Source organism: Stegostoma tigrinum, chromosome 9 (genome assembly GCF_030684315.1).
Source record: "Stegostoma tigrinum isolate sSteTig4 chromosome 9, sSteTig4.hap1, whole genome shotgun sequence".
NCBI lineage: Eukaryota > Metazoa > Chordata > Chondrichthyes > Orectolobiformes > Stegostomatidae > Stegostoma > Stegostoma tigrinum.
This window is the reverse complement of record NC_081362.1, coordinates 29,763,245-29,779,310: the sequence shown is the minus strand read 5'-3', so window position 1 is coordinate 29,779,310 and position 16,066 is coordinate 29,763,245. Positions and strand designations below refer to the sequence as shown.

Sequence of the window (16,066 nt, the reverse complement as noted above, 5' to 3'; positions counted from 1 at the left end):
CTTGTGCACTGTACAGCCCAGAGGGCTCAATGTTGAGTTCTGTAATTTCAAATAGCCTTCCCACTCATCCCCTGGTCCTCTTTCCAGCCTACGTCCTCCCTTCTATTCCTACTCACCCTCCCTTCCAGTAACCAACTGGATTCATCCATTCCATCAATCAACCAGATCATACCTACTACAGTTGTGCACCTATCACCACCATTCCGCTACCCCTGCCAACCCCCCCCCCCCAAAAAAAACTGCATCTCCCCCTAACCCCACATTCAGTCCTGAAGAAGGGTAATACCCAAAACGTTGACTGCTCCTTTCCTGTAGATGCTGTTTGGCTTGCTGTGTTCTTCCTGCCTCTGGCCACTTTGAGGGCAGCGTGCAGTCATGCAGGCAGACTGGGCTGATATAAAGGATCTCACTGGTAATGACCTCACCACCAGCTGAGTGGTGCTTATTGGAAATCTGTGGTGTCGAGGCATTCTGCCAAATGACTTTGACAGTCTGCTGAGGGAACCACGTGATGGGACCCACCCTTTCCTTTTCCGGCTGGGTTTGAAGGATGCTGGACACCTCCTCATGGACTTGTGGTCAAAGTGTTTTTCTTCATAAACTTCTCTATGAAGTACAGTTGATATGGAACAGTCCAACTACTCGGAGCATTCCACAGCAGCAAGGCCAGTCCTACCCCTCGCAGCAATGAGCTCAGATAGAACCTCAGTACATAATGATTTAGTGTTTGCATACAGAGAGTCTACACAGACCTTTATGCAGCCATACACTAATGTGGTCAAAAGAATGAGAGCAATATTGGGTATGTTCTTCTTCCCACCCCCCCACCACTTTCCAGAGTTTTGTACATGGAGACCCTACAGATCCAGTCTATCTTAGGCTTCCAGATGAAGTGGAAGATGGCTCGGATGACTAAAACAGCATAGTTTTGGGGATGGGCCACACTTACGCCACATACAACAGACAGTGCCTCATATCTGACGACCAGGATTCTACTCTCAATGGAGAGGGAGTGGTGTTCCCAATGGGCCACCTTCTGCTTCACTTTGTTCTCCTCCAAGATTTGGTGCACGCCCTGATCCCTCCAAACCATGTTCCCAGCACCTTCAGGTAATCTGTCCCGATGGTGAAGGGAATAAAGGATTGTCAGCCCAGTTCCCAGAGAACATGGCCTTGGTCTTGCCTCAATTTATCTTGGCCCCTGAGACCTGTTTGAACTGGTCACAGATGCTTGTGATTCTGGGCACTGTTTGCGATTCTAGGTTGGAAATGGCAACATCATGGCTATGACCTGCTGGCCTCTGCTGTCTGGAATCATCACCCTTCTCAGGTTCGCGTAGGTCCTAATGGACTCAGCAAAGTGCTCTACATGACACACAAACAAGGCAGGAGAGAGTGGGCAGCCCTACCTGACTCTGGATCTGATCGGGAAGCTTTCTGATTCTCTCACATTGATTGAGACTATGCAAACAATGTTGGTGTCAGGCATTCGAATCCAGTTACAGATTCTCAGAGCACGTTTTGGAGAGTAAGTCCCACATGTACCTATGCAAAATTCTGTCAAAGCCGCCTTCTGCCTCATGCTGATGAGGCAGGCATCCAACCCCTAACTGGTGTGTCGGTGGTTGTAACCCTGAGGAACGTGAGCCTCTGAGATTGTACACCTCCAGTAGGTCCTGGCCAATCAAGTCCCATAGAGCAGAATACAAAACAGCCGGTAAGCCATTGCTTCTGGGAGTTTTATCCTTTTCTAAGGATTTGAGGGCCTAGGTCAGCTCATCCAGAGATGATAACTGATTCGGACTTTCCCACGTACTTTTGTCTTAGACCTCGATGTTAGATGGCAGGACCAATTGAGTGGCTGCTCTGCCTGTGGGCTTGGTGTCATACAATCTGGTACTATCCCTGAAAATACAAACAAACAATGTCTCGGCACCCTCTGGTTGGATGCTCTTCCTCCTGCATGTCACAGGGGATGGTCTTCCACGATGCACTTTACATTCGCGCTGACTAAGTGGGTTTGAATAAATTGTTTGGTTTTCTTGTTTGCTGTGAAACCTAGTGTTTGTTTGTTTCATCCTTACTGGTCACAACCCAACATTAACCATTTTAGAGATTAATTTCATTGCGTTTCATATTTGTGATCACTTGTGGAATAGTGGAGCTTGATTTCCAGCACATCGTTCCAATCAGAGTTTTAACATTTATCCCTTCCTGTTGTACTCTGGATGTTATTTGTACCCTAGGTGTGCTAACTAAGTCTGCTTTAGTTTCCTTCTAGTTCACTACATTTCCCCTTTTACAATCCCTTCACCCAGTTGTTAGCTCAAAGCTTTCCTTTCAAACTGTGTACCTTATGCTGCAGAATGATCCCAGCACAGTTCGGGTGTAGAGCATCACAACCATACAGGTCTTTGCCCAGTATTGGTGTCAGTGAAAGTGACAGCCCTTGACATCTGACTGGCTGTGAAGTTTGAAGCATCTCTGGATGTCGGAGCTCGATCCAAGAAAAATAGAGTAAAGTTTTGGAGCTACACACAACTGGGGCATCAGCTAAGTGTTTTTTAAAAAAATATTATAAAACAAAATTGGCAGCACAGTGGCTCAGTTGTTAGCACTGCTGTCTTGCAGCACCAAAGACCCGAGTTCGATTCCACCCTCTGGTGACTGTCTGTGTTCTCCCCATGTCTGCGTGGATTTCCTCTGGGTACTCCAGTTTCCTCCCACAGTCCAAAGCTGTGCAGGCTAGGTGCATTGGCCATGCTAAATTGCCCGTAGTGTTCATGGATCTATAGTTTAGATAGGTTATAGGTATAGGTCTGTGTGGGATGCTCCAAGGGTCGGTTGTGGACTTGGGCCAAGGGCCTGTTTCCACACGGTAGGGATTCTGTGAAATGAAATTCTATGAAATAAATCTTAATCTACAATATTGAGTAGGATGGGGTTTTTTAATGTTTTGAGATCAGTTTTCTTGGTTAAGTACTAAGTTACACTAGAGCAGTGTTTTTAGAGCAGGAGGACTGCAACTTTCTGGTCTGTAGGTTAAGGTGCATAAATGGCCTTTGGTAGAGTGTGCGCTACCTGTCAGATGTGGGAGACTGGTGAGAATTTCAATGTTCCTGATGATTTGTCTACAGAAAGTCCATTTAGTTGTGAATCCTACTGGATTGCATGGATTGATTGGTCCAGCAGTTAGAGGTAATGAGTTTACAGGAGTGAGGGAGTGTACTGAATGGCAGTTTTGGGAAGGTAGAAAAACTGCACGTATAGCCGGACAGATGGATTATCCCTAGGAAAGATGGGGAAAATAGAGTTAGGTAGGTAGTGCAGAAGTCTCCTGTGACTGTCCCCTTGTCAAACAATTTTCCTATTTTGAAAAATGTAAGGGGTGATGGACTATCAGAAATGGAACACTGACAGCTTGGTTTTTGGTCCTGAAACTCGCTGTACTGTCGAGTTCCAGGTGATCGATTGTAATAGGGGACTGTCTAGTCAGAAGTGCAGATGGACGTTTCTGCGACAGACAGGGAGACAGCAGAATGGAGTGTAGCCTCCTTGTGCAAGGTTCAAGGATATATCTGAGTGAGTGCAGAACATTCTCAAAGGAGAGAGTAGTTCATTGTATATGTTGGTTCCATTGACATAGGATGAGGTTCTGAGTAGAGAATATAGGGAATTAGGCAGTAGTTTAAAATGTAGGTAATATCTACATTACTCCCATGTGCTAGTGAGAGCAGGAATACAAGGATAGAGCAGATGAATGCGTGGCTGAGGAGCTGCTACAGGGGAGAAGGATATACTTTTTGGATCAATAGAATCTCTTCTGGGGTAAAAGTGACCAGCAAAAGAAGGATAGATTCCTTCACCTCCACTGCATCTGCTCCCAGGCTGAGGCATTCCACTCTTGTACATCTCGGATGTCTTTGTTTTTCAAGGACCGCAACTCTGTCCCACCCCCTGCCACCACCCAGTAGTCGAGAACCCCCCCCCCCCCCCCCCCCCGACTGTGACTTCTGCATTTCCCGCAACTCATCCCTCACACCCCCTCCCCGCAATAAAAGAAACCAAAATAGAATCCCCCTTGTCCTCACGTACCACCCCACCAACCTCCGGATCCAATGCATCATCCTCAGACACTTGCGCCATCTGCAATCTGACCCCATCACCAAAGACATTTTTCCCTCCCCACCCTTATCTGCTTTCCGGAGGCACGACTCTCTCTGTGACTCTCTTTTCCGCTCCACAGTCCCCTCCAACCCCACCACACCCAGCACTTTCACCTGCAACTGCAGGAAGTGCTACACCTGCCCCTACACCTCCCCCCTCGCCCCCATCCCAGGCCCCAAGAAGACTTTACACATCAATCAGATGTTCACCTGCATATCTGAAAATGTGGTATACTGCATCTGCTGTTCCTGTTGTGGCCGCCTCTACATCAGGGAAGCCAAGTGGAAGCTTGGGGACAGCTTTGCAGACCAACTAAGCTCGGTTTGCATTAAACAACTGCACCCCAGTCGTGAACTACTTCGACTCCTCCCTGCTCGCTTCCTCCTTTCTCCTCTCCCCCCCCCCCCCCCCCCCCCCCCCCAAATTCCGGAGACATCATGTCCATCCTGGGCCTCCTGCAGTGCCACGGTGATGATATCTGAAGGTTGCAGGAATGGCAACTCATATTCTGCTTGGGAGCCCTGCAACCCAATGGTATCAATGTGGACTTCACAAGCTTCAAAATCTCCCCTCCCCCTACCACATCTGAAAACCAGCCCAGCTCGTCCCCGTCTCCCCAACCTATCCTTTTGCTTATCCCCTCTTCCTTCCTAGCTCAAGCCCCCCCCCCCCCCCCTCAAATCTCCTACCTATTAACCTCATCCCGTCCCCTTGACCTGTCCGTCCTCCCCGGACAGACTTATCCCCTCCCCATCACCCCACCTACACTCACCTTTACTGGCTCCATCACCACCTCTGACTGTTCTGTCTCCTGTCCACCGATCTTCTCCTCTATCCATCTTCTATCTGCCACCACCCCGCCTGCCGCCGCCCCCCACCCCCCCCAATTTATTTCAGAACTTCCTTCTCCCCATTTCTGATGAGGGGCCTAGGCCTGAAACGTTAGCCTTCCTGCTCCTCTAATGCTGCTTGGTTTGCTGTGTTCACCCAGCTCTACGCTTTGTTATCTTAGGGTACACCTAACTTGGAAGGGGACTCATACTAATTGGGAGATTTGTTAGAGCTATTTGGGAGGATTTCAACTAGTATTGGGGGGTATCGGAGAGATAAGGTGGGATTGAAGAATTTCGGGGGTGTGTGGGTAGGGGATGAGTGGAGGGATGGTGGAGAGTTGGAACCCAGAGAGAGAGAGAGAGAGAAAGAGAGAGAAAGAGAGAGAAAGAGATGAGTCTGAGGCTGGTCCAGTTGAGAAAAGCACTCGGCAGAGATGAGGTAGGACTGATAAATTAAATGGCATTTATTTCAAGGCCTGTGGCCGGACAGGTAAGGCAGTTGAATTTGGTGTGCGGTTGTGAATATAGGTCTGGGATATCATAGTTGTATTCGAAATGTGGCTCAGGCAGGCGCAGGACTGACATCTTAATGTTCCATTGAATAGGAGGGATAGAAAGGTTGGTAGAAGAGTTGGTAGGGGGGTGGTGGGGAAGTGGTGCTGTTCGTTAAGTTTAACCTTTTAGGTTTAGGGAGGATATTCTGGGGAATACGTACATATTTGGTGGGACTGAGAAGTAAGAAAGGGATGATCATCTTATTGGGACTACCTTATAAACCCCCCAGAGGGAATTTGAAAAGCAAATTTGTAAGGACATCTCAGTTATCTGTAAGAATAAGAAGGTAGGGGATTTTAACTACTCACACATTGATTGGGTACAATGTAGTGTTATGCGGTTGGATGGACGGGTGTGTACAAGAAAACTTTCTTATTCAGTATGTGGATGTACCTATTTAAGAAGGAGCAAAACTTGATCTTGCCTTGGGAAATAAGCAGTGATCATAAAGTTGTACAGAAAAGGAGACACCAGTTCTTAAAAATTAGGTTTTAAATCGGAGGAAGGCTGATATTGATGCTATTAGGCAAGAACTTTCAAAAGTTGTTTGGGAGTGGATATTTGCAGGTAAAGAGACAGCTATAAAGTGGGAAGCCTGCAAAACTAAAATAACGAGAGTCCAAAGACTATGTTCTTGTTAGTGTGAACTGCAAGGCTGATAGATGTAAGGAATGCTGGATGACTAGAGAACTTGACTCTCTAGTCAAGAAGAAAAAAAGTAAATATTTTAGGTATAGACAGCAGGCATAGAGTGAATCCCTAGAAGACTACAAGGGCAATAGGAGAATAATCAAGGGGGAATTCAAGACAGCAAAAAAAGAGCAGGAGAGTGGGAGATAGCTTCGGCAAGTAGGGTTGAGGAGATTCCAAAGATATTCTACAAATAAATTAAGGACAGAAGAGTAACTAAAGAGAGAACAGGATCGCTTAAAGATCAGCAAGGCCACCAGTGTGTGGAGTGACAGGAGATGGGTGAGATACCAAAGACTATTTTGCATCAATGTTTACTGTGGAGAAGGATATGGAAGTTACATAACTTGGAAAGATAAATAGTGAAATCTTAAAGTGCCCATCTTACAGAAGAGGAGGTGCTGGGCATTTTAAAACCCGAAGGTGGATAAATCCCTGGGACCTGATCAGGTGTACCCCAGAACTTTGTGGGAAGCTAAGGAAATGATTGCTGGGCCCCTTGCTGAGATATTTGTGTCATCGACAACCACAGGTTAGGAGCTAGAAGACTGGAGGTTGGCTTATGTGGTGCCATTATTTAAGGAAGGTGATAAGGTAAAACCAGGGAACTAGAGACTGACTCTGACAGTAGTGAGAAAGTTGTTAGAGAGGACTGATTAGAAATAACTGATGGATTTGTGTGTGGAAAATCATTAATTTGATTGAGTTTTTTGAAAAAGTAGCTAAGATAATTGAAGATAAAAGCAGTGGATATTGTCTGTATAGATTTCACCTAGGCGTTTGACAAAGTTCAACATGGTAGACTGGTTAGCAAGATTGGATTGCATGGAATCCAGGGAGAGAGAACCATTTGAATATAAAATAGGCTTGAAGGTAGGAGACAGAGTGGTGATGGAGGGTTGTTTTTCGGTCTAGAGGACTGTGACCAGTGGTGTGCTGCCACGATCTGTTTTGGATCTGCTGCTTTTATGTGAATATGGGAGGTATGGTTAGTAAATTTGCAGATACCAAAATTGGTGGTGTAGTGGACAGTGAAGGTGATTACCTTAGAGGACAATGGGACCTTGGTCAGATTGGCAAATGGGCTGATGAGTGGCAGATGGAGTTTAGTCTACGTAAATGTGATGCCACATTTTGGTAGGGCAAATAAGGACAGACATATACACTAATGGTAAGGAATTGGGCAGTGTTGCCATACATTGGACCTTGGGATGCATGTTCACAGTTTTTTGAAAGTGAAGTTACATATAATCAGGGTGGCGAAAAAGGCAATTGGTATGTCTTTATTGGTCAGTGCATTGAGTGCAGGAGTTAGGAGGCCATGTTGCAGCTGTACAGGACATTGGTTAGGCCACTTTTGGAGTACTACATTCAATTCTGGTCTGTCTGCTATACGAAGGATGTTGTGAAACCTGAAAGGCATAGGACAATCTGGGCCAAATGGGACTAGACTAATTTAGGATATCTGGTTGGTATATGGACATGCTGGACCAAAGGGTCAGTGTTGTACATGTCTCATGTAAATGGTGGCTCATACGTGGAATGAGCTGCGTGAGAAAGTGATAGATGCAGATACAATTACAACATTTATTAGACAATTGCACATTACATAAATAGGAATAGTTTCAAGGGCTTAAGTGACTCAGTGGTTAAGCATTTCTCCTTCAGCGCTGGATACCTGTGTTGGATTACAACCTCCGGTGACTGTCACTGTGGATTTTGCGTGTTCTCGCTGTGTCTACATGGGTTTCTTCCAGGCACTCTGGTTTCCTCAAACATGCAGGTTGGGAGAACTGGCCATGCTAAATTATGCGTAGTGTCCAGGGATGTGCAGGCACTGTGGATTAGCTGTGGAAAATGTAGGGTTACAGTGATAGGGTTGGGTAATGGGGCCTGGGCAGGATTGTCTTCGGAGGATTGGTGTTGACCCGATGGGCCGAATGGCTGCCTTCCATTCTCTAGAGATTCTATGATTGTGTGAAATGCAGGCAAGTGAGATTAGTTTGGTTTGGGAAACTCCATTTCTGTGTTGTATGACTCTGACTGCCTCTTCCAAGTGATGTTCAACTTGGAGTACTGATTTAGCAACAGAATGAAGGTGGTCAGTGGTAATCAGCAGGAGGCTCCTTAATCACATTTGATCTGGTGCCTCAACTAATAAAGGCAAGTATCTCATACCACATTTACTCACTTTATCTACCTGAAAAAGGGATGAGTGGAAATACACTCAGGTCCATCTGATTCTCTGTGCTTCCTATGGTTGGACTCGTTATCCTGAGCATAATGTCTGCTAAGCTTGCTCTGCATGGCTTCCACACTGTTCCCTCTTTGTTTAATTTACTCCAACTCTAGTGACACTCTGCATCTCCAGGACACTTGTTAACTTCTCACTGACATTTTTAGCAGTAGTACCCTTCACTGCCTACTGTAGCTTAATAATTATTGGTCTCCCAAACTGTTGCCTCAGGCTCACTGTGATTTCTGCTGCCATGTCTATTTGTGGGTTGCTATTTTGTCTTCCCTCTGGCACTGTTATCTTTACTTCCTGCTGCTGCTTTTAATTTTCTCTCTCTGGCAGTGTAATTTACCAGTTTCAGACATAATATAATTAACATTTATTTCACACATTGTGATAATGTTTGCCATGTAATTGCTCTTCATATTGTCATCAATCTGATATGATCTGTATTTTATTTCTCAGTTAATGCCACTGATTTATTTGGTGAGATGTATAGTAGCTTCAATATTACTTCCCTATATTGGTGTGATACGTAATTACCTGGTGTATCATTTCCTCTTATCGGTGAGATTACATTTTGTACTTAACATACCATTTTCCAGTTTATGTAAGATGGTCTTGTTCTTATAAGCTTCTCAGTTAATGTAGCATCATATAATGTTACAGATATAAATATTAAGTGTTGGAACTGTTTCTTTCCAGAGGGTAAATGGAGGAAGGAGGGGGTCATGTGGCTTACACTGAATTCTGACTGATGACAAACAGTGGTTTGTTTAAGGGGCCCCAGGCTTGCTTGCTTAGAAGCTCTGAGATATTCACACCTTTTAAATGGTGACTAAAATAGCGATGCTGACAGTGACTGTTGTCATGATGTTACAGGGAAAAGTTAGGAATGTCACATTTGTGATTGGTTATGCTTTAAACTTTAATTTAGTCCCAGGGGAGAATAGAATTGTGATCTTAAGGGTGGTTAATTTCTACCTGGATATGAGGCCATGGTCTTTGAGAGGGAATCAGGCTATGGAAAGCCATTGTATTATCTGCCTACAAAGGTTTCTTAGTTATTTGTAAATCTCTTGGGCCACTCTGCATTTTCTTTTGTTTTAGGGAAACAAGTGTAACTTCATTATTTCAGCATAAAAGGTTATACATTTTTAATTTTTATAGCTTCAAATGGATTTTGGATCAGTTAGTTAACATTTGAAACACTGGGTATGACTGCAGCATTAATGAGTACTGATGTTGCTAAATGAAAATAAGAGGATGACAAATTTAACTTTCAAATCACCAAAATTGCTTAGAGAGGTAGGAAAGTAAGATTTTTTTTAGAAAAAAGCCTTCATGGGCTTGGTTTCTTTTAATAAAGATGTGTAAAGCTTGCTGTATTTTGTCTCCAAATGGACAGAATTTTATTGCTACAACCTCAAATGTTTGCAAGAAAATGAAACAATAAATTAATATTCTTATCATTGTTTTGGTGCCATATTGGATGTAGAAACCAGAATTTTGTGATCCAATGGAAGCAAATTAAATTTAGTGAAAATGTAATCACTAGACACATCTGCCTTATTTTGGGATGTGTGGATGCTTCAGATAGTACTTAAAATTGAATGCCTTCTATACAGATTATTGGATATCAGAAGTCACCTTGAATCATGGAAATGTGGCCCTCCACTATGTGAAAAGGATACGGTTGAATGATAAGGAGTTAATACACCTTCAGTTTGATAGAAGGTCTTTATTGGTTCACTTGTCATTTCTGTCACTTTTCAGCGCAGTTAGCCGTATGCTTGAGACATCGCCCCCACCCCAGAACCCTGTCAAAAGAATAAATCCAGGATAAAAATGCTATGGTGGAGGCAGCTTGTTAAATTAAAAGCTTTGAAAATACATGTAATATTTGAATTGTAATGTCTTTAAAAGAAAACCAGGCCAAGTCATGGCTAAAAACATTTTCCCAATGAGTAGTTAAGATTTAGGATAACTGCATGATAGAACATGGCACAGTACAGCCCAGGAACAGTCCATTTTGCCCACAATGTTGTGCTGAACATGATGCCAAGTTAAACTAATCCCTTCTGCCTGTCCATGGTCCATATCCCTCTATTCCTTGCATGTTCATGTGTTTGTCTAAAAGCCCTTAAATGCTCCTATCATATTGACCTCTACCACCACCCCTGGTAGCGTATTACAGAAAGTGGTGAGTACCTGGAATAAGACAAACTTGTCCCTCATATCTCTTGAGCTTTCACCCCTCTCACCTTAAATGCATGCCCTCTAATATTAAACATTTCAACAATGGGAAAAGATTGACTGTTAAACCTTCTCAATCTTATAAACTTCTATCATGCCTCACCTCAGCCTCCGCTGCTCCAGAGAAAACAATCCTAGTTTGTTCAGCCTCTCCCTGTAGCTCATACCCTCTCATCAGTCAGCATCCTGGTAAACCTCTTCTGCGCCCTCTCCAAAGCTTCCACATCCTTCCTGTAATGTGGTAACCAGAACTGAATGCAGTACTCCAGGTGTGGCCAAGTCAAAATTTTATAAATCTGCAACATCACTTCCTGACTTTTGTATTCAGTACCCTGACCAATAAAAGTAAGTATTCCACAAGCTGCCTTTGCTGCCCTATCTACTTGTGTGGCCACTTTCAGGGAGTTATGGACTTAAGACTCCAAAATCCCTCTGTACATTAGTGCTGTTTAGAATCCTGCCATTAACTGTATATGTTGCCTTAACATTTGCTCTCCCAAAGCGCAATAGCTCACACCTGCCCCAATTAAATTCCATCTACCATTTCTCTGCCCATGTCTGTCTGTAACTGATCTATATCCTGGTGTATCCTTTGACAACCTTCTGCATTATCCACAACGCCTCTGATCTTTGCATCATCTGCCAACTTACTAACTTACCCATCTACATTTTCATCTGAGTCATTTATGTAAATTGCAAACAGCAGAAGTACCAGTACAGACCCCTGTGGAACACGACTAATTATGGATCTCCAGCTGGAAAAATACCCTTCCACCACTACATACTATCTTCTATGGGTAAGCCAATTCTGAATCTAAACGGCCAAGTTACTGTGGATCCCATGTATCTTAATCTTCTGAATGAGCCTACCATGAGGGACCTTGTTGAAAGCCTTACTAAAATCCATGTAGACAACATCTACTGCTCAACCCTCGTTGGTCACCTTTGTCACCTCTGCAAAAATATCAATTAAGCTAGTAAGACATGACCTGCCTGCCACATGCCATGCTGTGTCTTTAATTAGGCCATGTTTTTCTAGATTGGTGTAAATCGAATCCCAAAGAATTCTCTCCAGTAATTTCCCCCCACTGTCCATGTAAGACTCACTGGTCTATAATTTCCTGGATTGCCCCTATTTTCCTTGACTAGAGGAACAACAGTGGCTACCTGCCAGTCTTCAGGGATCTTGCCGGTGGCTAGAGAAGATACAAAGATCTTGGTCAAGGCCTAGCCGATCTCCTCTCTGGGCCCACTCGATGACTGGTGTAGATTGCTCCAGGGCCTGGTGACTTGCCCAGCTTAATGCTCTTCAAGAGACTTAACATTACTTCTTTATTGACCTCAAAATGCCCTCACAGATTAGCATGCGCCACACTAATTTCACCATCCTCCATGCCGCCCTCCTTTGTGAATACGAACACAAACTACCCATTTAGGAGCTCTCCTTTGATAGGGTGGTGAATACACACTAAATAGTAGCATTCTAAAGAGAATTGTACAAATGCATGAAGGAGAATACTTGCAGGGATTTGAAACAGTAAGTGTTGCTAATAGGTTTGCTGTTCAAAAACGTTGCTGGCAACCTTATGGGCCAAATGACCCTTTTCTGCATTGTTGTTGTATTCTTTCCTAGTATTTGGTTGCAAAGTGTTTCTTAGGTTTGCTGTAAAGTGCTCAAAACCTTAGTGAAGAACACTAAGTGTCAATAACAATGTTCTCATACAAAATGAATGTTCATTTGTTTTAGACATCTTTATTCACCTGCTCCAGAAAATACTATTCACAGAAATCCCCGTTCTTACATTTTTTCCTTTGCCTCTTTTGAGGGCTCTGACTGTTGGAAAGCAGTGCCCAAATTTTCAGTTCCTTTGCTAAATTGATGTTCTTGCTGAATACTGACAACTGGTTTAAGATGATTATTTAACTTCAAATTGAAATCACTAATTAATGTTAGTGAGTTATCTGTGGCTTGTTTCATTCAGTCATGTAAACTGAGGGTGAAGTACAAGCTGGAGATTTATGCAAGTGTAAATTGTACGACAGTTGCACGAATAATGATGCTGCATATCAAGGGCAGCAGGTGGTACTACCAACTTGTCCATTAAGTTGTAGAGCCCTACAAACATATACAGTAAGTGGCAGAACCCTTAACAGTACTGATAGGCAGAGGGATCTGGGTGTATAGGCACACAGGTCACTGAAAATAGCAACGCAGGTGGAAGGTGGTAGTCAACAAGGCATACGACATGTTTGCCTTCATTTGAGCAGGGCATTGAGTTTAAAAATGGGCAGGTAATGTTGCAGCTTTATAGAACCTTAGTTAGGCTGCATTTGGAATATGGCATTCAGTTCTGATTCCCATTCTACCAGAAAGATGTTATGGCTTTGGGGAAGGTACAGAAAAGATTTACTAGCATGTTGCCTGGTATGGTGGGCATTAGCAATGAGGAGAGGTTTGAGAAACTTGGGTTCTCAGTGGAATGACGGCAGTGGAGGGGCAACCTGATAGAGGTTTACAAGATTATGAAGGGCATGGACAGAGTGGGCAGTCAGCTTTTTCTCCAGGGTGGAAGAGTCAGTTACCAGAGGCCATGGGTTTAAGATGTGAAGGGCAAGATTTAAAGGTCATGTAGGAGGCAAGTTTTTTTTTAATGCAACGGGTGGTTGGTGCTTGGAACTCGCTGCCGGGGGAGGTAGTGGGAGCAGATACGATAGTGACGTTTAAAGGGCGTCTTGACAAATACATGAATAGAATGGGAGCAGAGGAATATGGTCCCCGGAAGGGTAGGGGGTTCAGTTGTGATGGGTAGCACGTGGGTGCATTCTTGGAGGGCTGAAGGGCCTGTTCCTATGCTGTAACTTTTTTTGCTCTTTGTTCTAAACCATGAAGATTTAACATTTGTGCTTCAGCCTGCTGATTTCAACTTTGCCATCGGTGCAGCCATTTGTATCAATCTACCTAGGTTAGAGCCATTTTTTTTTAAAACTCTCAATTGTTATTCAGCAGCAACTATTTAATATGCCTTGACATTGTATCAGATCATGCTTCATTATAATGCATGTCCATATTTAAGATTATCTTTTAGGGCAAAGATAAAGATTTATTCTGTTGGCTTTACCAAAAGTCTCCATTACCTAAAATATTGGATATGACTCTGGACTTTTTCAGTATCTAAAATCCTAGGCTGAGGCTGCAGCAAATACGCAGCAGAGTCAGAATGATTTCTGTCCGAGACTGTTTTTAGCTTGAATTTCCAATTTACACCTCCCCTCTAACAGAACAATCATCAAACCTGATAGCTTCGAGAGATCTTGGGCTACCCAGTGCAGACAGAATGGGGCCTAAGGAGATACCGGATGTTCAACTCCAATTGAAATCCATTCACGCATGCTCTTAATAATCGGATAACCAATTAAATTGATAAGAAACATAAGGGGCGTAAACACAATGGAAACCACAGATTTGGTGTGAAGATAACGGTTCCACAATCAGTATAATTGCAGGCCCTGACCTCTCCTGAAGTATCTGTCCCTAGAAGAGTGTGGCAAAGAGCTATCTCTAGAAGGAGAATTCTACCAGCTAATTCCAGCAGCTATTTTCTGAGGGCAAACAAAGAATTACCCGAGAGCAACCAAGCAATAGCTGCCACAGCACTGCTCCTCCTCCACATCCAATGAGAAGTGCCATCTAATTCTTTACTCTGAGAACATCTTTTAAAGCTATTTCTTTTCAGGTTTCAAATTAAAAAATCTTTTTCTTGAGGTGAATTTCGTACCATATTGTTGCATAAAACAGATTCCAGTAGTGAGATGCTAATGAACTAAATTTACATTGTTTTTCCAGCGCACTTTAATCCTCATTGATCAAGACTGACACTGTTCATGTTGGAATGCTAGTGATGTTCGGTTTAAACTGTGAAAATACACCACTAATTTTGTTTTTCTTATTTATAGCAACTAGAACAGCAAGAACTCTTTCCCCAAGGTCATAGCTGTGCTGTCTGTGGAAAAGTCAAATGCAAAAGACATAAGTAAGTGCAGTACCCAACTGAGGAAATGTGCAGCTGTGGTTAAGTTCTAAACTACATCAAGATCACTTGAAACTCATCGTTCAAGACAAATTTAAATGATTTGTGTTGAATTTTCATGTAACAATTGTGAAATCCGAGAAGGAGAGTGATAATCTCTTGGGCATAACCTTTCCATATTTTCTTGTAATGCTAGACAGCCTTCTGCCTTCGGCAAACCTGAACCATTTAATAATTATGTTGGAAAGAACACAGAATCATACAGAATGGCAAGAGACATTTTACACCATTGTGAAGGTTTATCCAATTATCAGACTCCCCTCCTCTTTCTCATTAATCCTGAAATTATGTAAACAGAGCGGTCATGGATTGGTTGGATAAATTCTCTATCTCGTGTTTAGATTATAATTGGCATTGTCTTTGAGGTATTAAACTGTTCGTTCTGTTCTTTGTCAATTACTGCATCTCTCATTGCATTAAGAAAAGAACTGAACTATTTTGCTGTTTTATGTTGCAATATTTAGTTCAGATGGCAAATTTATCAGGAAACTCAACTCTAAATTACGTTCAGTCGGTGCACCTGACTGGAGATTGTAAATGTTATTTGTTCTGCTTGTTTCTGTCTTATTACAAACCATGTGTCTTGCACCTTAAACAAGATCTGCAAAAGTAATGACAATGAGGTAGAGTGAAAATTGATTAAGCTGCTAATGCTAATATTACATTCATCGATGACATTAGGTTATGAAGATAATACAATTCAGTAGTTTGCAGCAACGAGTTTCAGGATCATTTTAACTTGTTAGCCTCTAGTTCAGCATAAGGTGGAAATGTTGTAGAAAATTAGAAATTTATGACACGGAAGGAGACCATTTGACCCTTTATGCCCTTGCTGGCTAAAATGTCATCTGGTTTAATCTCACTGTGCTGTTTGTCCGTTGCCCTGCAGAGCCCAAACTGTCTAATCTTGTCGTTAAAACTTTGTTGTTCTAACTCCATTGTATCTCTAGTTTAATTACATCGTCAGAGATAGTAAGAACTGTGGATGAAGAAGGGCCCCAGCCTGAAATGTCAGCTTTCCTCTGCTGCCTGGCCTGCTGTGTTCCTCCAGCTCCACACCCTGTTATTCCTGTAACATAAAGACTGGAATAAGTTTTTATTGTTTTATGTTATCAAAATCTTAAAGCATCTCTGGAGAGAGAAGTAGAATTAATATTTTCAGTCCTACAAAATTCTTCCTCAGCTATGATTCTACATCCCAAATAAGGTTTCAAACAAGATTTTATTTGCTTCTAATTAGT

At 42.9% G+C, this 16,066-nt stretch overlaps 1 protein-coding gene across 13 annotated transcripts in view; it reads left to right on the top strand.

Moving 5' to 3' along the window:
• snx14 (sorting nexin 14) overlaps positions 1-16,066 on the top strand; it is a 234,146-nt gene that overhangs the window by 17,182 nt on the left and 200,898 nt on the right. For all 13 annotated transcript variants that reach the window (XR_009446141.1, XR_007248056.2, XR_007248055.2 and 10 more), the window contains exon 3: positions 14,692-14,768. Coding sequence is in view for 9 of the 13 variants with exons in the window: in XM_048535544.1 (XP_048391501.1) it covers positions 14,692-14,768 (77 nt within the window). In the remaining 4 variants the exon portion in view is untranslated. The remainder of the gene's footprint in view (positions 1-14,691; positions 14,769-16,066) is intronic.